Source organism: Haliotis rufescens, unplaced genomic scaffold, assembly GCF_023055435.1.
Source record: "Haliotis rufescens isolate VD_foot unplaced genomic scaffold, xgHalRufe1.0.p SCAF_1, whole genome shotgun sequence".
NCBI classification, from domain to species: domain Eukaryota; kingdom Metazoa; phylum Mollusca; class Gastropoda; order Lepetellida; family Haliotidae; genus Haliotis; species Haliotis rufescens.
In genome coordinates, this window is record NW_025963779.1 from 31,646,830 (window position 1) to 31,671,676 (window position 24,847).

The 24,847-nt window shown below is 41.0% G+C and overlaps 2 protein-coding genes across 4 annotated transcripts in view; both read right to left on the reverse strand.

The window, feature by feature from the left end:
* Nucleotides 1–24,847, reverse strand: part of LOC124110942 — a 73,590-nt gene that overhangs the window by 19,663 nt on the left and 29,080 nt on the right. Inside the window, exon 1 of one of the 3 annotated variants that reach the window (XM_046470436.2) lies at nt 20,301–21,456. The exons of 1 other annotated variant lie outside the window; for it this stretch is intronic. The gene's annotated coding sequence lies outside the window, so the exon portion shown is untranslated. Of the gene's footprint in view, nt 1–3,800; nt 4,034–20,300; nt 21,457–24,847 lie in introns of those variants that run through there. One more of the 3 variants, XM_046470435.2, reaches the window with a different exon arrangement.
* Nucleotides 23,503–24,027, reverse strand: LOC125384520 (sex-determining region Y protein-like). The gene has a single exon (XM_048404010.1). The coding sequence runs from the start codon at nt 24,025–24,027 to the stop codon at nt 23,503–23,505; it is 525 nt and encodes a 174-aa protein (XP_048259967.1).

Here is a 24,847-nt window from a genome sequence, read left to right on the forward strand (position 1 = left end):
CAAGGTGAGGTTGGCTGAAGTGATGTATGGCTGCGTTAGGGCAAGGTGATGTTGAGTGAGGTTGGCTGAAGTGATGTATGGCTGCGTTAGGGCAAGGTGATGTTGAGTGAGGTTGGCTGAAGTGATGTATGGCTGCGTTAGGGCAAGGTGATGTTGAGTGAGGTTGGCTGAAGTGATGTATGGCTGCGTTAGGGCAAGGTGATGTTGAGTGAGGTTGGCTGAAGTGATGTATGGCTGCGTTAGGGCAAGGTGATGTTGAGTGAGGTTGGCTGAAGTGATGTATGGCTGCGTTAGGGCAAGGTGATGTTGAGTGAGGTTGGCTGAAGTGATGTATGGCTGCGTTAGGGCAAGGTGATGTTGAGTGAGGTTGGCTGAAGTGATGTATGGCTGCGTTAGGGCAAGGTGATGTTGAGTGAGGTTGGCTGAAGTGATGTATGGCTGCGTTAGGGCAAGGTGATGCTGAGTGATGTTGTACTGTTGCGGGGTGATGTATGGCTGCGTTGAGGTTAAGCAGTGATTCAGTTGTTAACTCACTAATTATCCGAGAATGTTCAAGCTCCTCAGTAATAACATCTGCTGCCAAATCCATGTTTCATAACTTCAGGGACACCTAAACTAGACTCCATTTAAGAAAATAGTCAAGCGACTACCACCTTTTAAGACACATAAATCCACACTTATTTTAAATCCTTGTTTCATTTCCTGTAAACATTAGAACACTCAAATTATAGTAAATCTTAGATCTAAGCATTAGGTAGACATTTTGCGTTGCCAAGCAACAACACCCCAACAATCTTTCTTCAAAATTCCCCATAGAATAAAATTCCCTTGAAGACTTGTGCTCTTTAATTCCTTCCAACAAGGTGATATGCTGTATTTCAGGCAGATGGCAGAAGCCCTACGTTTGATGTCCCGGTTCGTAGAAACAGATACTCTGGTGAAAGCATTCGGATTCGATCGGGAGAACAATCTGACATGTTCGGTAGTCTTGCCCGACTTGTAACGACAGTTCGATACGTACTTAAAGCTCCACAGTAAACACTGCAGGCGATATTGAGATGTAGCGCTACAGTTCTTACGTTCATCAAACAGTAAGAGTGAGATTAATATAGACATGAAAGAACTTTCGTTTGGTTGAAAATTAGATGCATATTATTCAAATATAAAACGGTATTATCACATTAACTGGGTTTTACAAGTAATACTCAAGGGTAATGCTATCTTATTTATTTTGTTTCATTGTCTGCAAAATTATCAATTTTCTTCGTTTGATGTACGTTTGATCTACACATATGGATTAGTTGACTTTGGTTTCATTAAACTTTACGGTAAGTGAGTGAGTGATTTAGTAGGTTTTTAAGGCCGTTTTTAACAGTATTTCAGTTATATCACGGCGTGTCAGTTTCATGTGAGAGGAAAGTCCGAAGTGATGCAGGTCTCAGACGTTTACCACTTTGGTGAAACCCCCGAGCACGGGTATAGTGCTGACAAACCTAGAAACATAATCGAGGCGAACCCACGATCAGAGGTTTCTGGCGTGTCCAAGGGACGCAACTCTGCACAGCGAATTGCGGCGCATTAGACGACTGGATACCAGTGCCCCCACTTTATGGTAAAGTCGTTGAACTGGAAATGTAACTTCTCCAACGGCTTCGCAGTTGTGGGGGTAATGGGGCTGTTGTGAAGCAAGTCATCGGAAAACTACAGTTCTCTTACATCATCCCAACCCGCATCAGCTACACGGAAACAAGGAGCGTACTGGAGAGAAGCCATATGACACATTGTGTAGTACTTATACTTGGGTCTGGGAGAGGTTCGGGCCGAGCAAGTCGGTAAATACAAAATAGATAGTGTCTTGAATGTTTGTATTTTTTAAGTATATAAGCATGTTGAATATGTTTTTTCATTTGATAATTACATAATAGCTATCAGTGAGTAATCTCACATAAATATATATATAAAGAAAAATTAGAAAATATATGCCCCGCTCCGCCGAGATATGACGTGTTTGTTCGGGTGGATATTTGACTTGCCTTTGGATGTGTTTGTTACAGGTGCCACTGGTGTGGCAGGATACGCTAACATTTGCGAGAACACCTGGTATCATCACAATTTAATAATGATTCATGAAGACGTCTCTTCGGGATTGTAAAACGGGCTCTGCTTTTTAGCAGAAGGGTTTTTGAAACGAAGAAGGGTTTCATTGCATTTATTTGAATATTGCTAAACACGGGGTGAAATTTCAAATTTCATTATAATATGGGACTGTGTTTTTTCTTTATATTTCTTGATTCTCAATTGCCGTGAACTGACTGAAATACCTTTCAAAGCGGCGTTATACTCACCAATGACGTATATACGTCTTTGAACACACTCTTCCTTTTCATCAATGGAATTATACCAAAATAATCCCTTTGATGTTATCGAAACAAATGCCTTTACAGATACAGATATATGTCTTACTAACTCGTTTAACTCTTTGACCACATGGCAAACCAGTCATAGTTAACCTGATTGACTAACCACATAGCCAAAGGTTACAGAGTTAGTCATGGACTGTATACACGGTGTGTATAGAAGATGCGTCTAAAACGTAATTAGAACCCTGCGACCTAACTGGATTACCCACAAGCCAGTAAGTAGCTGCAGGCGATCTGCTGTAGACAGCACTATGTTGCAATTAACAAGTGTCAATATCAGTTGAGTCATATATGACGAGTGGTGGATATCGCCCCCTTTTGGTGTGAATAACGGCACACGTCACTCAAACGGATCGCTATCGTAGCACCGCTATGCACACACCATCCATCAACAGTCAGTCAAACGATGGCTCTCCCCTGATACTGGTGTTTGATGCCCGCTGCGTCTCTCGGGCGGCGTATGTCAGTTTCATGATGTACATTTCACTTGAACAAGTTGAAATGAAAGATTGACATGCAATGTACATCGGTGAGGTGATTTATCGTCCCATGAAAGTCATTGAATAGAGACTATTGAACAGTATTTGTTCAAATTAAAAAGGGTTTTTCATTACCGATATAGCTTTCTTTACATATTCATAGTATTCTAGGCGACACATTCTAGCGTAAATGTGATTTCTTTCTTTAACGCGACTTTTGACAGATACGTGGAGTTTTTATTAGGTGGATTTAATCTGCTGGAATGACACATCGGCTCATGGCATTTTGTATCCACATTATCAATAAATTATCCCGATCGCACCAGCATGTAACTGGTGTCTGGAAAATACATGTATTATATAGACTACAGAATGCCATCGCTTTAGGGATGGGTTATCCATAGCAACCGATCCCACCCATATCAAATATACATATACGCAGAAACATGTTTCACCCCCATCCTCATCCCACGCATATATCAAACTCAAACACAAAGCCAACAGGTATTATACCAACTACACGGGTATAGGTATTTTACCAACTACAAGAGACCAAGTGGTATACCAACTACAAGGGTACACGCCAAACCTCATAGGAAACTTCGTGCAATGAAAGGGCCCGTGTCTATTCGATAGATACTCACTAATACTCACAAACCAACTTTCATTGTAAGGAACCCGCGGGGATCTCACATCCCAACTAAACTCTAACAGGTACTTAATTAACAAATTAAGATAATTACCAAACACGCTATGAAATAACAGATCAGCATTTAACCACATCCTAGATTCAGTTAAATAATGACTATCTACCCTATCGAAACATATCAACAAAACTGGAAACACCATATACAAAAGGTTTCACGAATACGCCCTCAAAGAGCCACGAGTATTCTCCTACCTTGGCATGATCGAGCATACTCCCGCTCGTCTTCCGCCACCATTAGCCGTGTACTCCTTCTTGAATGGAATTCCTTACAGTGAGTAACGCAGGACCGACAAGCGAGGATTTCCATACTACGGGCTTACAATACCATCCCGTAGGTCTATGCCTACAGTCTCGCGGGTCAACTACATAAATATAACACAGCCCAGCCCGTGATTCGCCGAGGAAGAAAACACCAATCGATACCACTGGCTTCCCCGGCTGTCTCTGACATCATCTCAAGCCACGGCCCCCCTCTCCAACCCCCTCCCCGATTCCCCGTCCAAATCTCAGAGATCTCCCCCAGCGGATAATGGAAGCAAAAGCAGACGACTTCCTGATCAATACTCCCGCCATTCCGATGCACTTGGTGGAATCCCTTGCAGCAAATGGTGGCAGTTTGGTATTTGTTTCTAGTGGAATTCAGGCATTGAAAAAATGAGGGAACGTCTAAGACTCGGCATGCGGGCATGATTTATGAAAATTTCTAATTGCCTTATTAAAAGGCGGACGGCACTCAATGCAGTGCCAGCGATATTGGACGTAACGTCCCAATGCGGGTATTATCCAGCTTGATGGAACTGATGGAGTAAAACGTGAATATCAGACGATTGACAGAAACATTAAACTTAGATGATAGATATTGATATTTCTCATGAAATAAAAAAGTATCAAATTTATACCCTTCGATAGAAAATTGCTTGATTCACTAAAAGTCAGATTTGAAAAGCTCAAATATGGACAAAAGTAGATTTTATTCTCTAAACCCATGTGCCTAATATTTCCAAAAACAATTTCACCAATATCAATCTGGAGTACAGACATCTTGAAGCGATCTGCATCTTCTATTGGAACGGATCCTTCAGTTATTGCAGATCAATATATCTCATTAGCATGAATTATGAATGATTGAACATTAATATAATACTCTTTCGATTACCAACAATGGCACCAGGGCTCCATGGTGCGTTATGTCATGGGACGATTAGCCTAGATATTACAGAGTTATTGCTGCGTCATCAAAATTATTCTGAATTATCAAAATATTATTTCACTTAGCAGTAATACAGATGTTTTATTAATACGACAGTGAGCATAATGGTGACCGTGTAATTGATGATGATGTTTTGGTATTAGCATATGTAGACACTTAGAACATGAAATCTATAACATGAATATTTTATACATTAATTTCAAAGTAGTCGTGTTACAATCCATGTGACTAGAATAAAGAGACCACGTGACACTGCATACCCCCTGAGACTCGTCCTACAATGCTATCTCTGTGGTACAAGATCTATTTACAATATCAAGTACACCAGTCAGCGCAGTGTTACTCTACTGCCACAGGTTAATTTAGATGTCACGTGATCGGACTTTTCTCTTGTTTGTAGATAAACACTGGCCTTATGGGCGCCTTTCGGTGCGTTTTACAATATTGTTTTGCATAATTATATATATAGCTTCACACAACAGTGACCGTTTCGCTACCTCTCTGTAGGCCTTCGGGCAGACAACCAATGTAAAAAATGTATAAGTGCCCGAATGTAAATAGTTTTCATCTGTCAGAGGAACTTAAACATTTTATGACGTGTATTTTTAAATGTGTAGGCTTTTCAAAAATGAAACAGATGTAAAACATGTAATTTGTTGAATGGAGTGTGTATGAGGTGTCGAATCGTCACATGTCGCTGGCCTGTGACAGAGGAAGTAGTTTGACTGCAAGGAACTCTGGGTAGGAGAGTGTATGTACGGCAGATACACGTTGTGTTTGGGAAATGACTGGACTAGACTAGAAATGTCATGCACTTCGAATACAGTGAAACCTCATTAATCAGGTCCCCATTTATCCGTAAACGGTGCCTCACGATTACTCTCAATAATCCTAATATGTCCATTTATATTACGCTACATCCACTGAGCGTACTCACAGCGCATGAAGGAATCATTCTCGGGGAGTGGCGTCAGTTTCTTGTACGGAAACGAAGAAACAATTTTATGTTCTGGCGATCGTGATTCAGATGAATGTCGCCTTGAACAGTATTCCAGTTCTATTACGACGTGCCAGACGAATGTCGCCTTGAACAGTATTCCAGTTCTATTACGACGTGCCAGACGAATGTCGCCTTGAACAGTATTCCAGTTCTATTACGACGTGCCAGATGAATGTCGCCTTGAACAGTGTTCCAGTTCTATGACGACGTGCCAGACGAATGTCGCCTTGAACAGTATTCCAGTTCTATGACGACGTGCCAGATGACTGTCATCTTGAACAGTATTCCAGTTCTATTACGACGTGCCAGATGAATGTCGCCTTGAACAGTATTCCAGTTCTATTACGACGTGCCAGATGACTGTCATCTTGAACAGTATTCCAGTTCTATTACGACGTGCCAGATGAATGTCGCCTTGAACAGTGTTCCAGTTCTATGACGACGTGCCAGATGACTGTCATCTTGAACAGTATTCCGGCTATAGGACGACGTGCCAGACGAATGTCGCCTTGAACAGTATTCCAGTTCTATGACGACGTGCCAGATGAATGTCGCATTGAACAGTATTCCAGTTCTATGACGACGTGCCAGATGAATGTGGCATTGAACAGTATTCCAGTTCTATGACGACGTGCCAGGTGAATGGAAACGTGTTCGATGATTGTAAAACCAACGTAAAACTGCGTGTGGTTGAACAACTTGTTTGGGTCCGGTGAGTCAAACCCACCACCAGCGGATCGTGGCATCTCAGGGAAGAAAACAATGGCTTCAGGTGTTTCAAAAGTGTCTGTGATGAACAAATCAAATTTGCTTGATGAGTAGCTAAATGGCGTTCCAATAATGGCAGCCATTGCGGCCATGTTTAAAGTAGGATCGGATCTCTGAGTGCATTTGTTTAAACCTTTACCTAGAGCAGCTACGCTACAGGACATCTCATTGTGGAGCAAGTCGAAGCGGCCAATGTCATAAACTCACAACAGTCTTTGGGTGAGTTAAATTACAATGTCGGAGCGCCCTTGATCCAAACTCCATTAAACCAAGGAGCCAGGAAGAGATGAAACAGCAGTACAGTGTTATTTCCTTCTAAGGTTTTATTATAAGACTACAAATACCAACAATTAAATTACCAGGGTGTCGATTGCCGGTACTTAAAGAACACTATAAGGTCCAATAAACATTAATGATATCACAATCTATCATCACATGGAGATCACGCACCTATGAAGACAGACCTGTCGGTTTTTCCCGCCCGCAGCAGCTGAGAACCAGCAACAAATATGATCCGAGTGCTGCGCCATGCTCTCTTAAACAGCACGTCAGTATTTTTAACACAGCTTATGCATTTTTCATTTTTCGCTGTCGTGGCGAGAAATTGCTGTACAGACAGAACTCGGACTTCAGAGGCAAACTGATTAGTTTTCAAAGGGAATGCCACAAGGTTTCGGCCGAAAAAACGGCAACTGACAGTGTTACCCTAACACCTGCCTATCGAGCTACTAGGAAGCGTGCACTGTGGCTCGGCAAGCTACGGGCGAGCGTACCGCGAGGGTCGTCTCCAGTTTCCGAGAGTGTTCGCCATGTTAAAGGTGCACGGCAGATTTCCTTTTGAGCGAGGCAGCGATGTGCGATTTAACGACCGAATTGAAGAGAAATAAAAACGCTAATAACAGCTTTCTATGCTCCCTTGACAGACAGTACAAGACTATAAGGGAGCATTAGTGTCTTATTGCGGTTTTCCTATAAAACCAGAGCCGAGGTCGTCTTGTGGCCAGAGCCGAGGTCGTCTTGTGGCCAGAGCCGGCTCGTGGCATACGAGGCATGGGTTCAAGATTAAAAATAATCAACTTCAGTGATGATGTGTGTAAACGAACATGATGTGTACGTTTTTTATACGCTTCCGTGAAACATAATACACGATTTGACCTGATGTACTGATCATTGGTTTGTATGGTAAATTGTAAAGATCTACGACGTTCGGGATTGTCTCCGACACAGCCTCGTAATGCAGCTACATACCGTTCAACGTAGCGTCAGCATAACACTCACTCGCTTACATATAATACCATCATTTTAGGAATTGATCAGATCTACTATGATAAGATAAGTCTCATTGAAACTGAAAACAAACAGCTCACAAACAACACAAAGGTTGATTTTATAACGATTGACTGAGAAATCGAAGATGACCTCATGAAAACATATGGACATAATATAGGACTTGGCCCCGTTCCACAAAGCAATGTTAGCACTACAACTGTTTAAAGTCTATGTATGGGACTTACAATCGTCTTACCTCTAAGGGAGCTTTGTGAACGAGCCCCAGTGACCCGTACCTCAAATCTATCTTACCGCTAATACTGTCGTAAGTCTGTGTTAAAGCATGGGAGTTATGATCGCCCTAGTGCTAAGATCATTCTGTGTAACGGGGCCTGGTAGGCTGTAGGCCCCTCCACACACACACACACGCACACAGCCAGAGACACACACACACACACACACACACACACACACACACACACACACACACACACACACACACACACACACACACACACACACACACACACACACACACACGAGGATGTGCTTATGTAACACAACCCTTGGTAACCTGTTAAATGAAATGTGGCCAACAAACAATACAAAAATACGTTTGTCAGAATCAGCGTTAAAGAGAAGTTTGGATATCATATATGGACGTTTTATCCCAGGAATGTTGTTGGGAGATATACCGCGTGACATCAGATTGTGCTGTATCTTTCCCCTGGGGAACACAACTTTCTCACTATCCCGATATGGCTATCCTGACAATACAGTTATGTTCTGTTCTAGTCACATTCATTGGGCTGTGGTCCGGAGTCTGTCCCCAGCAACAACATAACAGCTATTCAGTGAATAGCTAAGCCCTTTATACGACACTACCAGAAGACATGACCTTTGATTATTTCAGAAAGCGATATGTTTATTTTGTATACGTCAAGCTACACCTCTCAATTAGTAACTAAGAGACAAGGAAGATTAGATCTACTGTTAACTGATACAGTAACTGTAGATGACTTCGCTAACAGCGTTCATTATTACAGGTTTGGTGAAGATCCGGGGTAGAATAGGTCTTCAGCAACCCATGCTTGCCGTAAAAGGTGATTATGCTTGTCGGAAGAAGCGACTAACGGGATCAGGTGGTCATGCTCGCTGACTTGGTTGATGCATGTCATCGTATCCCAATTGCGTAGATCGATGCTCATGATATCATTCATTGGATTGTCTGGTCCAGACTCGATTATTTACAGACCGCCGTCATATAGCTGGAATATTGCTGAGTGCGGCGTAAAACAGGAAACCAACCAACCAAGCCATGGCTGTCTGGACCAAAATCTTGGTGTGCGGCGTTAAACAACACAGAAAGAAAGAAAGAATGCCCGAAGTGATGCAGTCACGGGCGTTTACCACTTTAGCGAAACCCACGAGCAAGGGGATGGTACTGACATACCTAGAAACAACCAGAGCGAGTCCGGGTTCGAACCCACGACCGTATGTTTCTGGCACGCCTAAGTGACTGAGTACAAATGAGCTACGAGGACTACGTTTTTTGTTTGCTGTTTAACGCCGCACTCAGCAATATTCCAGCTATATGACGGCGGTCTGTAAATAATCACGTCTGGACAGTACAATCCAGTGATTGATATCATGATATCCACGCAATTGGGATACGATGACAGGCATCAACCAAGTCAGCGAGCCTGACAACCCGATCCCGTTAGTCTCCTTTTACGACAAGCATAGTCGCCTTTTACGACAAGCATGGGTTGCTGAAACCTATTCTAACCCGGATCTTCACGGGGACGTCTCAATACTTATTGACATTAACATATATTATGAAAGTGTCTACGGTGTATACATGGAATACCTGATGATATAGGCAATACTTATATTTGGTATTGAACACACATTCTTCTGAGTCTATAGGAGATATAGTTCATGAATAGACTATATGTATAATGTATTACATGTCTAAATACGTAATAATGTTTGCATCTAACGCAACGCAGACTAAACAGAAATGGAAGAACATGGCTGACAATGTTAAGATGTAAATGTCATACCTGAAATTCATATCCATACCGATTCTTCAGCAAGTGTTCTCAAGTGAGCCCTTATCACAAGGGTGTCTATTTCAGCTGCCAATCATACCCGCGTGCCTCACACCCCACTGTCCACGCGGAGCTTCACACCCTTCTATCCAGAGGGAGAGCGCACAAATGGAGGCAAGTACGATTTAGTTAACTTTAAATGACATAAAGCAAAAACAATCAAAACAAACGGCTAAATGAAAGGCTAAACTCAACTTCAAAAGTTAAAAGTTCACCACAAAAAGTTTTCGGGTAACCAAAAATATCTGTCATAGATACTTAAACAAACACTCTCAAGGTTAAACTTTTTACTAAGAGCGAACGGACGACCTTCAATTATCAAAATTAGAATGGTTTAAATATACATCCAACACGAGGGAAGCCAGTACCGGCACTTTCATTGTGACCAGACAATATTTAGCTCGCCCGGAACGCTGGAACAATTTAGAATTCTTGCCTCTGTTTGTTTCCAGTTCAAATCGTAAATGCCTTGTTTGATGTTCGCGTCTCCGTGTCACATACTTGTACATTGCACCACGTGGTGGTGTTTATTTCATCATCAGCTGTCTTGCAGTGGGACTGTCAACACTTTGTAATGAAACAATGACGATTCACCAACGACCTTCTGGTTATAGACAGGGTGTTGTTGTAGAATGTTTTGTAAAACCGAAAATTGATAAAAAATATGTAAGACATTTCGTGAATGTTGACAGTTATTCTGAGCACTTGGCAACTGGTTTTACGTGAAGGTGTTATATGTTTTACAAAGACGTTAAGCCGATTTTATTTTTTCAACTTGTTGTTCGCGTAATTCGAAAACAAACAGAAACACGGTAATAACTGTGTTCATTCATTCATTCATTTGTTCATTCATGTATTCATGTATTCATTCATTCATTCATTTATTCATTAATTCATTCACGTAATTAGTAATAATTTATACTTTTCCTTCTTTTATTATGACGATTTATATAAAAGACTTAACAAAACAATTTTCATTCATTTTTGTTCTTCATTCATTTATTGAATGAAATTGATCGCGCTATCTTCAAGCAATCGTTCATTCTTTCAGCCATCCAATATTAAATAGCTCGCAAAAACGTAAGGCGTCAGCTCAGCAGTTCGTCAAGGAACATTAGTTACAAAGAACTCAGTAATCGGCAGCGATATATTTGTGTAAAAGTCAGGCCGCGATATAGTTGTGAAAAAGTCAGGCCGCGATATAGTTGTGAAAAAGTCAGGCCGCGATATAGTTGTGAAAATGTCAGGCTATACGCGGCAGTTTACAGTCACTAAAACCAGGGAGATTTATGGCGAGTGAGTGAAATATTCTTCAGGCTACCTGTACGATGTTTCATTTTTTCGCCAAAATTACTTTTAGAAATGTATTTCACGGTAACCGTTATGATTTCCCATGAACGTAAACCAAAAAAATAAGTTCAACATATATTTCACGGTTGTTCGACTATTAACGGTAACCGTGCACTCGTAGAACTGTATTGATGTAGTCAAGTAGGGAGTGTCAGAAATCCTAAACAACAAATAACAACAAATTACAACAGTTACTGCTTGACGATCTAGTAGCCAAGAATGAGAAGTCATAAAATCAAAATACCAAACAACAAATGTTCAACTCTCACGGGATAACACAATCCATAACTATTCAATAACAAACGCCATTATGGATGTAATATACGAAGATGCTTAAGATATGCATAGAAGGTATTCCCACGTCATATTAAACCACCCTTGATCAGATCACAAACTTTAAAGAGAGTTTTGCGTGAGGAGGCAAAGGACAAAGGTTCCTCAACATAATCATCATTCGAGACAGTTTGTATATAAATTGCCTATGTCTCCCAAGATGCGTCCTGAAATTGATGTAATCAGTCAGCGAAATTCACAAGGGAAATAAGCACCACTTCCAACTATACTCATAAGGGCTACCCAGACTGTTGTTCATTGCTACCAGACTGATTGAGTGACATCGACATTGTCAAAGCGCACTGTCGCAATGAAACAGACTGCAATTGATTCAAACTTATATGCGCTGCATTAGGTTTTGACTTGATGCAGTTTGAGAATAAATGTGCAAATTATGATCCGGCATATAGCTCAACGAATAAGCGGGTTTATGATATCAGACAGTTTGTAATATAAATCTCATTTACTGAAATGGATTATTCTGGCGGTTATGACAGAATCACGAAAATAATGAACATGAATTTGATATAGAGGAAAATGAAGTTAAGTATACGGAACAACCATTACGCTCAATTTAGATTAATATGGTGATTTGAAAGCCCTCGGCGACAAAGAAGGTCGACTCGCAATACAATGCCTGGTTACATCGTCATAAAATAAGATGGAATCCAACAGGACCATTTGTTGAGAGTATATTTACGCCGAAAAGATATCTGGTTCAACGGGTGTAAAGAATGACAATATAAAATATCAACGTCAGAGAATAACCAGTTTCGATTATCCGCCGAGAGAGGACCCATTGAGCGTGAAAGGCAAAATATCAGTGAAATGAAATGAATGGACCACTGAAAATGAGTGATAACATCAGGTGCATATCCACAGCTCCTGCCACTCATACAATTTGTGAAAAAACCCGTAAGTGTTTGGTTGCTGCCTGACTCCGCACTGCAGTACTCCTGGGGGGGAGGGGGGGGGGGGGGGGGGGAGAGATACCAGAAATGGGCTTCACACATTGTACCCATGTCGGGAATCGAACCCGGGTCTTCGGCGTGACGAGCGAACGCTTTAACCACTAGGCTACCCGACCGCCCCTGATGGACCAGTGACACGATGGCGTATTTACTGACTTTCTTGTAAATAAAACGATATCTTAATTTTTAATACTGTACGTCTGTTGTGTACACATGTAGTGTTATTGCTAAAACTCAGTCTCCATTAGCTGGACAAGTTGCACGATTTATACGTGCCTTGTGTGAATGAAATACACCGTCAGACTTCATTAATACGAGGAATAGGTGACTTACGAATTCGTAAGTTGTATAAATAAATTCTGAATTGGTATTGTGTGACCTACTACCGCTCTTAAGCCAAATCTGCAGTCAATTTCTTTAAGTTGATCATAAAAACAACGATATCTCATCACAATATATATTTAACGAGTAACTTGCTGAAATATTTCGCTAAATGAAAATAAACATATTCATTCTATTTCTTTTTCGCAAATCCTATCTCATAACAACGATACTTCTAACGAGTGAGTTAGTATGGTTTTACGTCACCGCTTTTAACAATAGTCCAGCAATATCACGGCGGGGCGCACCAATCTTCGTCTAGACGAACTAACACTTTAACCACTTAGCCCCCAACCGATGGGTGAGTGGCGGAGTGGCAGCACAATGGTTCACCAAACCCCAGCGTAAGGCTGGACATACATGCTTAGCACCTTGAAAAATACAGGAGCAGCGGATCCTTGTACCTAAGGGAAGCAACTCCGCATAGGGCGCAGCGTCTTATACTCTCATGTACATTTATAATCACATAACTGAAGTGACACACGACATTCGTTAACCTACTTACATACCATCCATTAAGACCAAAGCATAAATCACAAATACCTCAACTCCTTAGTTATGCGTACCAGTCTCCTTGTCCACATCAATCTCAATGCATCACAACACACAGACGAACCGTGTTAAGGAAACTAGGTTTAGGATGATCGCAGATCTGCATCCAGAGTATTTTACTTTTTGTAAGATAGGTGTCTTTAAAATATGTTTTATTTAAATATTGATTTTAAATTCATAAAAAGGGCATTAAGGTGCATTTAATTGCCCTTAAAGCGCTCATAATATAAGGCGCCAAATGCAAATTTTACTAGGGAATCATTCACCTTTATTTTTTTAAATATTTTAACCACAAATGGATAAATCGTTCATGTAAAGAAAACAATATCATAATATAGGTTAGTGTGCACTTTTTTGAGTAAAAGGATAAATACGTTCACATTTACTTATTTTCCTCAATTTCTAACGTGCAGCGACATTCCAGTGGTGACGTACAGTAGTATGACGTCACACATCTATGATACAATGACGTGACGTCGCAGTCTAAGGATGGTAGCGGCGTTACATTCTGTTGCCGTAAGGAAAACGCCACCTGTCGTCAAATGGAATTAACTCACCTTTTGTTGGATATATAACGCCGTATCGTTGACGTTTTGACATGACATGACATGGCCGCTTCTTCTCAGCGATATAGAGACTTAAAAGATTTCTTAAAGCACGTAAACCATGTCTTAAAGCGCTGTGAACGAACACAAGACCTTACCAACGGACATCCGAAGACTTCCCATGACATATTGAGAACTAAAGTAGTCCATGTTCTTGGCGCGCGTTACCGTGATATGGACAACGTGTTTAATGTCTATTTGATTCCCTGTATATCCCCTCGTGTCGCCACAGATAACGCTGTCTCCCCTCTTCCCCCCAAACTGTCACCGTCCCTCCTTTACTCAATCCCGCGTTAAGCAAACATTGCCACCATGCTGGCTCGTCTTTGACCGGGAGACATGTTGTTCGTTACCGGTGGCTCGAGCTTGTCTCGTGGAGGAAGATATTTGGTGACGTGTTGAAACCAACATTTATCCCAATGATGTGAACAAAATACGTGTGTTACGTACACAAAGCTTAAGTTGTTAATTTCACTACTCGTTATAATACGATGTTTACATTTGTACGTGGGGTCGAAAGTGTAACATACACGTTTTTTTAAACCCAGTAACCTTCGATTTGTATAATAACGTTTAGTGGGTGAGTGAAGTTTAGTTATACCACTGCGTGTCAGCTCACCATTGCAAAACATTTCAGTTATACCACTGTGTGTCAGCTTACCATTGAAAAACATTTCAGTTATACCACTGTGTGTCAGCTTACCATTGAAAAACATTTAAATTATACCACTGTGTGTCAGCTTACCATTGAAACACATTTCAGTTATACCACTATGTGTCAGCTTACCATTGAAAAACATTTCAGTTATACCACTGTGTGTCAGCTCACCATTGAAAAAACATTTCAGTTATACCACTGCGTGTCAACTTACCATTGAAACACATTTAAATTATACCACTGAGTGTCAGCTTACCACTGAAAAACATTTCAGTTATACCACTGCGTGTCAGTTTACCATTAAAAAACATTTCAGTTACACCTCTGCGCGTCAGCCTACCATTGAAAATAAATTTTCAATTATACCACTGCGTCAGCTTACCATTGAACAGATTTCAGTTAGACCACTGCGTCATTTTACCATTGAACAGATTTCAATTAAACCACTGCGACAGCTTACCATTGAACAGATTTCAGTTAGACCACTGCGTCAGCTTACCATTGAACAGATTTCAGTTATACCAATGCGTCAGTTTACCATTGAACAGATTTCAGTTATACCACTGCGTTAGCTTACCATTGAAAAACATTTCAGCTATACCTCTGCGTGTCACCCTACCACGGGAGTAAAACCCAAACTGACGCAGATCGGATCCTTGTATAAGTAGGCGAAACCATCGAAAGAAAGGGAATGGTGGTGACAAACCAAGGAAGTGAGCGAAAATGGGATTCGAACACACCACCAGAATATCAAGTAGTGAGTGAGTGAGTGAGTGAGTTGAGTTTAACGCCGCCTTTAACAGTATTCCAGTTATATCACGGCGTGTCAGCTTAATGTGGGAGGAAAGCCCGAAGTGATGCAGGTCTCAGACGTTTACCACTTCGGTGAAACCAACGAGCACGGGTATGGTGCTGACAAACCTAGATTCGAACCCACAATCATAGGTTTCTGGCGTGTTTCACAGCGAGTTACAGTTTCCCTATAAAGTGCCCCTGTCGACCTATCCGGAGTGTCAATATAAGCGCGGTGAGGGTCTGTTTGGGCCGTAAAGTTACATCTTCTGGAACGAGTTTAATAAGTTCGAGTTAAAAGAGGTTTCGTTGACACACTAGCCATTGATTTAAGTTATTCGAGTCCTGATAACCAACATTTTGAAAGTGAAATGCCCAAAACAATGTGGCAAAGGAAGAGAATTTATGGATGTCAACTTCTTCATTGTGAGGAACACAACGTTTCGGAGTATATGCTTACTCCTTCATCATGTGAAGGAGTAAGCATATACTCCGATGATGAATATATACTCACATGATGAAGGAGTAACTGTAAGCATACGCTCCGAAACGTTGTGTTCCTCACAATGAAGAAGTTGACATCCATAGATTCTCTTCCTTATGTGTATCACTTCTAAATGCCTTTCAAAGACTTGACAATGTGGCTAGTAAATACAAAATCATGTCTGCCTTAGGTTTGATTAAGGGAGTCCATCGTGACATTGCTGCTCTTGCGGAGTAATCTTCGTGCGAGAGATCGACATATTTCGTTTAAGTGAAAGCTGTTTGATGCTGCTGTGAATTTCAATCTCGACAGGATACTAATTTTCTTACTAACATCACATCAATGTAATGCAGCGTGCAACAGAAAAAAAGCCGAGTTTGTGTGATTTAATTTGGATTGAAAGGCTTCATTACATCAAAGGTTTGAAAGTTAATTAGAAAACATAAAAGCGCCTAAACTAAGGCCCCAGGACAAATGTAAAGATCGTCGTTAAAATGAAAATAATGTGAATTATCGAATATAATACTTGTATAAAAAAACTTAGTTCAGGTTGTCTTGGGAACTTATTAGAAACAATTAAGAACATTAACACGTGGTGTTCCATATCGTTGACAGGATCACTGAGTAGGACACATACATATTTTACGACAAACGGTACAATGAACCGTATAATGTACGTTTCTGTTATTGTTCATAGATCATGCCACATTCATCAAAACTAGTAACTAGTTCCAGTCTTTTTTTAGGTGAACAGTTGACTTGCCTTTGCATGTCTTTCTGACGGGCGCCACCGGTTGAAAAGGATACCGTCACCTTTTATCACTATTTGATAGTGATGCATAAGCACATGTTTATGATAGAGTCGGTTTTGTACAATGGTCTCTGCTTTTAGTACAGAATCTCTGATTATGGAAAAAGAATTGACGCTTTTTAATAAAATTGCACATGTACCCTCCTTTAGTCCTGCACCATGACCGTGAAATATATTTATTTTATGATAAAATAATAATCTAGAAATGCATACAAGAGCAAGTCTAGCCAGCTCAAGCTAGCTCTATTCCACAAATCTGAAATCAGCATAGGGAATTTTTTTTATTTTTAGAGTCAAGAAGGATATTGTGTAATATAAGATTTCAGAGACTAAATGTTAGTCTAACCCTCCTTATATCCAACTAAATATCTTTAATGTCCAGGGACGGGGGATTGCCTATGAAACATTATAATGCAATCTGTTGATTGACGAGATAATAACTTAAGAAATCCCGGCCTTTATATATTCCTTCTGCTCAGTATGAGGTTAAGATTTACAAGTTTAATGACAACACTAATCGTTTCGTGCAGAGTTGAAAAATATTTCAATGGATCGAAAAGTTTGCTTGAGACCTGTTTTGGACATTTTAGTGAACATAGAATGTTAGTAATTGTCGGGAAACTGTTGACCGTTAGTTTAGTCAGACCGTTTCTCGCAGACACCAAACTGATAATACTTCTATACCATAGTAATCGTTATCATGTTGTACCAAGAAATAGACAACGTGAATGGCATAACCGGTATGACCGTAGGTCACCGCTTCATTATCACCGGTAGCTACACACTCACCTGGCCCCATAGTAAATCTTATCACACGGGAACATGGATACGTAAAGAAAGTGACATTGACATCCTTTCATGCGTTGTTATGTACAGACGCAGCTATCGTGTTTATTGCATCAGGCCTTGTTAGATATATCCTGGATACGGTGTCAATTTCACCTTAACCTACAAATGTGCAGTTGATCCCGTTTCTTGTGGCGCATGAATGCCAGTGGAATCGACAATGCGTACGGTGACAGCTGAATGATGGTTTAATTGTACCTTTGACACCTTTACATCCAGTGTACATTTCATTGCGCCATGCCCCAGGCCAGTTAGTTTTATCAAACCGCATTTTGACAAGTACAAATCTGTTGTTTCTATGTGTGTTCAAAACACTGAGTCTTGGCTAATACGAATTGATTTTAAAGGTGGTCGAGATCGTTACATCCGAATTAAGTTGACTCCATCCTACACAGATGAATAAACCCTAAATGATTTTGTCTGTTATCATCATCATCATCATCATAATCATAAATTACCATCATCATCATCACCATCATAAATTACCATCATCATCATCATCATCATTATCATCACCATCATAAATTACAATCATCATCATCGTCGTAGTCGTTGCTATAATATAGCATTATGGGTGTAATAATCATATTAGTATGATGAGGAGGAGCCTTTGTTTCTCATCTAATTAAATATTGAAAGCAATGTTAAAGATGAGTAGAGATTGTGCCATGTGGACCTTACCAGATCCTTATATTAATGACGAACGACATAGCTGCTCTAGACTAACGCTTAGTCTGTAAACATATATTTTGGATTTTAATATAATTTGGATAGAAATAAATAACACCATATAAATGGAAAAGGAACCCCTGAGATGGGGCATTACCTGACGAAAATCTAGACTTGGTTCAGGGACAGAGCGACAGACCAATACTGCTCATAAAAGTACGTCTTGTTTCTCATCATCAACCGACCCAACATTCGGTTCCGGTTCCGAAACAAGAAAAACCTTTTCTATGGTCCCATCCAACAATGCTTACCAAGCATATTACAAACTCACCAACCGCCTTTAATACTCGTGTAAAGTAGGAAGGGCCTGTTAAAGGCGATGGAAATAAGCTAAGCCTTCCAATTAATACAGTTATGCATACAATGTATGATAACGAGTTATAAGTAACCATATATGTGAAACATATACCGACCTTTGCGTTAATCTCTACGTACAATAACCGGATAGAACAGAAAATAACGTTCCCGGCACAGCTGATGTCCAAAAGCCCGCGTTGCCGACAGCCGGTAGCATTGTTCTACCTGAGCATATTTGTCATTCTACCTATTTTGTGTACATAAATCCATAAATCCAGTTTGCCAAAATGTGTATTAAAATAACCATTTTCATTTTGTTCTTACAGAAGTAAGGAACGTGCCATTCAACAAGTAATAGTCTTAAGAAGCGACTGACGGGATCGGGGGACAGGCTCGCTGACTTGGTTGATGCATTTCATCGTATCCCAATTGCGTGGATCGATGCTTATGATGTCAATCACTGGAGTGTCTGGTCCAGACTACTATTTACAGGCCGCCGTTATATAGCTATAATATTGCTGAGTGTGGTGTTAAAAAACAAACAAACAAACAAAACCAACAAGTAATATTCTTCAGTCGTGATAAAAATAATCTAGTTACTTCTTTGCTGTTTTATTTTTGTTGAGAAAGTCTCTCAGTTGGATGAAAGTATCGCAAGCCTAAACCACATGGGTCCGTTGGCGTGTAACGCACGCATTTGCAAGCCGTCTTTAAATCATTAACTGAAGGTATGGCTATTTCGATAGTAAGGACCAACACGGTACTAGACTGGCTTTAGACACTTCTACATTGTGAATACACAGTACCGTGAGTATCACAGTTTTATACAGAGACAGGCAGATTGGCCGATACACAATCAGAAAACCGTTTGTTCATAGTTAAAATAAAGCCAACACGAATTACACCCGTAACGTTATGAATCCTACACATCATAACTTTAAACTATCTCAACTTACATTCAACTTAAGATAATTAAAGAGTTATATAAAGAAATATAACGAGTTATGATTTCCGATGTCTTTTCATTAATGCGAAATGACCCGAGAGACACATAATATTCATTTCTGGTTTGTTTTTTCAGCAATATTCCATCAATAGTACGACGGGGGCATAAAAAATGGGCTTTACACATTGTGGAAATCGAACTCGGGCTTCGACGTGACGAGCGTACGTTTTAACAACTTGTCTACCCACCTCCCCATTAACGCAGATTATAGGATCACGCCAATTGAGTCTTACAAAATGTCTTTCCAAAGATACTTAACCTCCATTGAGGTTATTAAGCTAAAATGTTATTATTCAAATGAATCTAATACATGTAGTTAATGGTTACCCTTAATGCACACAGGGAACATCTCAATTTGACGTAATTTGCTAATTATTACGTCTAGACTAAGACCGAGAACAGACACGAGAGCGTAGAGCGTAGTTAACCCTTCAGCAGTGGAATGAAACAGACCATGTTCTCACATAAAATCGGGTAGGATTCCCTGCTCGTTCTACTGAAACTAATCGATATTACCTCCATTGTTTCGCTCCGTCTGCAGGTAAGGAAGGCTCTGATTACAGGTGAACGAACGCCGGAACGTGTTGTCACTAGCTGGTAAATCACCACAGAAAATCAATGGTATTTCCCAGGCTTCGGGCCTCGGTTGTCCTCCAGGTAAAGCGACAAATATTTGGTCGACACAAATATTTCGGTATCAGAGTTAAGTTGCTGCGAAGCTGCGATGCGGCAAAGTAGGTCGCTGTTCTTGAGAGAAGGCAGACTTAGCGTAACAATGAATACTTCAGAGTGGAATATATTTCACCAGAATGATTTCCAGTTCAGTTATACAACAGTTCACAAACTCTTAGACTTGTGCGAGATTTCAGGAGAGATTGGCACAGATGCTATTCTTTATAGATCCAATTAAACCAGCACTTGTAGCTTCGAGATGTTTCTTTCTGAAGAATGAGATCCTAGAGCACTATAAGCAGAATCCGTCTACGTATATAAAATTCCCCCGTCAGCAGGTATAATCCTCTATACCACAGACCCTATTAATCACAGCTGGAGAAACTTGGGGATTTACTACACGCTGAAACTGATAACCCTAGTCATTGTTTTTGACACACACATGAATATTCACACTCCATAATGTCATCATGGTGTATAGTACAGTCAGCAATATTTGAATGCAGCACCCTTAGCATGTCTTCAAGCACAAGAGTCATCGGAAACCACGCTATGTGGTTAATCTGCAGATTGTCAGTGTTTCTTGGGTTATATAATGCTTTGAACCTTTCCACATCATCAGTACGAATTAGCTAGTTCCTGAAAGCCAGGTGGATGGTGCTAACAGCTGAGGCAACAAGGATGCAGAACACAGCCCCTACGAATGTCTGAATGGCACATCGAGGCAATGAGGCGTGTTTCAGAGGTGCCCCGTCGTAGGATCAGCTTTGTATCACCTTTTAAGCCAACTCCCAACCGAACATGTAAGGCATGTCAATTTGTTAAGTCGAGTCGAGGATCGCTTAGTTTTCCTTGTATCATCCGTCAATATTGCCATACACGGTTGCTAGGAAACGAGCAGACGATACACGGCCTGACCGTCTGAACACAACATCCGAATCGTGGCTTAAAACTGAACCGCGGACACCGTGGCGACTGGAGCTTAGAAATATCCCCTCCGACAGATTTATCTTTGTATTCATCAATATAATAGCCCCAAACGTAGATACGCTGTAGAAATGTCGCTACGTCGCTTGAGATGCGCTCCTTTCATTCAGGTAACTATAACGCTCAGGTTTCAAAAGCAAGAGTTAAACACAATACATGAATATTTAAAACCACTGTAGCACTACACGCTTTGATTCTTCAGTCAGCTCAATTATTTATGTAATGGTGGTGTATTTTAAATGTCATTTCGGTTTTGCATAACAGCCTCAGAACAAACCGCTACTGTTTAAATTTAGATGTACGCTGAAACTCGCTGACATTTCAGGCGTCAACAAAAGCAATATCTCCGTTTTTTCGTCTCCGAATTTACGTTTACGCCAGGAGCAGGCGATTCACGTTCCAATTCCTTGTATACATGACAATTATTGTGCATATTCCGTAGTAGATTTTACTCAAACATAAATCCCTAAAAAAAGGTGATTATGGAACGAGGACGTACAGTCATACAACTATTTAAAAGTGGTGATATTCATATCTCTGTTATTGACAACAATACATGTAAGGAGTGATACTGATGTCTTCTCGTGTATATGATTCAGTTATGCTAATGTCTTTGCATGACTGCTTTTATCGACGACGACAAGCACAAAATTGTCCTCTACTATTAAATGTACTCTGCATTGAAAAAACACGCACCTGATTCGAAACGACGTTTCATGTCACAGTTGGCAATCATAGCAACACAAAAAAGGTTACAACTGAGACCTGGCCTTGAGAGTTGGTTATTTAATATCCTATTTCTGTAGACATTGTGAGCTCCAGTACCCTTCAAGGTTCGGATCAAAGCGTTTTACATTGTAAGATAGTAACTCAAAACACAAGACATATTGTAATGAAACCGAAAAGACCCGAATCAGGAAAGGAACACTCTGTACCACGTGTCACGTTAGGGAGAGCGATGGGTGGTCGAGTAGTACAAGCGTTCGCAAGTCACGCTCATGACGAAGATTCCAGACACCGCATGCTTCACATTGATACTTCTTCGTACATTTAATCCATAAGCCATCACACTACTGTCAAGACTTGAACTCGTGTACCCTAAGAATATAGGCCATCAGCAACCCATGCTTGTCGTAAGACGGTCAGCCTCGGTGACTTGGTTGATTCCATACCATTGGATCTAAACTGCATCGATCGATGCTCATGATGTCAATCACTGGAATGTCTGCTCTAGACTCAGTTATGTACAGGCATCAGCACATGCTTGTCGTAAGAAGGTCAGCCTTAGGTGATTTGGTTGATTGCATACCATTGGATCTAAACTGCATCGATCGATGCTCATGATGTCAATCACTGGAATGTCTGCTCTAGACTCAGTTATGTACAGGCATCCGTCATATAGCTGGAATATTGCTGAGTGGGGCCCTAAACAACAAATAAACTAATCCTTTCGTACAATATGTCGTTGAAGACGATGCAACATTAAAGTACCGGTTAAATCCTAGATTTAAAATTTTGGTCTATTCCCGATACATCGCCTTTCTCGAGTGAGTGAGTGTGTATGGTTTTACGCCGCTTTTAGCAATATTCCAGCAATATCACGGCGGGGGACACCAGAAATGGGCTTCACACATTGTACCCATGTCGGGAATCGAACCCGGGTCTTCAGCGTGACGAGCGAACGCTTTAACCTCTCAGCTACCCGACCGCCCCCGCCTTTCTCGAACTATGGATAAGTCGATGTATTTTTGTCGGGGTTTCGCTGTTAGAAGATAGTGCAAAGGGTTCACGAACTTTTCCCTAATACAATCTCCACAGTCCCACGTAGGCTGTTGTCGTACCTGTCTTGTCAAATGAAATTGAATAGATAACAGCCATTATAGTTGGACATGTGATTGACAGGTAGCAATAAGGTTCCTCACATTTAAAGACGCTAGGTAACATACTTCAGGTACAACAGGTATGCATTGTGACAAGACTACATATTTAGTAAACCACTGTGAATACCGCCATGTTAACGCCGAATGTACGTCACAACGGATTTCAAATTAGACCCATATTAGTAGGTGTACTGCTGGTCTGAGAGCATGATTTGTCTCTCATGTTTGTGGGTGTACTGCTGGTCTGACAGCATGATTTGTCTCTCATGTTTGTTGGTGTACTGCTGGTCTGAGAGCATGACTTGTCTCTCATGTTTGTGGGTGTACTGCTGGTCTGACAGCATGATTTGTCTCTCATGTTTGCGGGTGTACTGCTGGTCTGACAGCATGATTTGTCTCTCATGTTTGTGGGTGTACTGCTGGTCTGAGAGCATGACTTGTCTCTCATGTTTGTGGGTGTACTGCTGGTCTGACAGCATGACTTGTCTCTCATGTTTGTGGGTGTACTGCTGGTCTGACAGCATGATTTGCCTCTCATGTTTGTAGGTGTACTGCTGGTCTGACAGCATGACTTGCCTCTCATGTTTGTAGGTGTACTGCTGGTCTGACAGCATGACTTGTCTCTCATGTTTGTGGGTGTACTGCTGGTCTGACAGCATGATTTGTCTCTCATGTTTGTGGGTGTACTGCTGGTCTGACAGCATGATTTGTCTCTCATGTTTGTACTTGTACTACTGTTCTGACAGCATGACTTGTCTCTCATGTTCGTGGGTGTACTGCTGGTCTGACAGCATGATTTGTCTCTCATGTTCGTAGGTGTACTACTGTTCTGACAGCATGACTTGTCTCTCATGTTTGTGGGTGTACTGCTGGTCTGACAGCATGATTTGTCTCTCATGTTTGTAGGTGTACTACTGTTCTGACAGCATGACTTGTCTCTCATGTTTGTGGGTGTACTGCTGGTCTGACAGCATGATTTGTCTCTCATATTTGTAGGTGTACTATTGGTCTGACAGCATGACTTGTCTCTCATGTTTGTGGGTGTACTGCTGGTCTGACAGCATGACTTGCCTCTCATGTTTGTAGGTGTACTACTGGTCTGACAGCATGATTTGTCTCTCATGTTTGTGGGTGTACTGCTGGTCTGACAGCATGATTTGTCTCTCATGTTTGTGGGTGTACTGCTGGTCTGACAGCATGACTTGTCTCTCATGTTTGTGGGTGTACTGCTGGTCTGACAGCATGACTTGTCTCTCATGTTTGTGGGTGTACTGCTGGTCTGACAGCATGACTTGTCTCTCATGTTTGTGGGTGTACTGCTGGTCTGACAGCATGACTTGCCTCTCATGTTTGTAGGTATACTGCTGGTCTGACAGCATGACTTGTCTCTCATGTTTGTGGGTGTACTGCTGGTCTGACAGCATGATTTGTCTCTCATGTTTGTGGGTGTACTGCTGGTCTGACAGCATGATTTGTCTCTCATGTTTGTACTTGTACTACTGTTCTGACAGCATGACTTGTCTC

What these genes read in the sequence shown, in the direction of transcription:
- LOC125384520 (XM_048404010.1), bottom strand. Translation starts at nt 24,027, where the DNA reads ATGCTGTCAGACCAGCAGTACACCCACAAACATGAGAGACAAATCATG.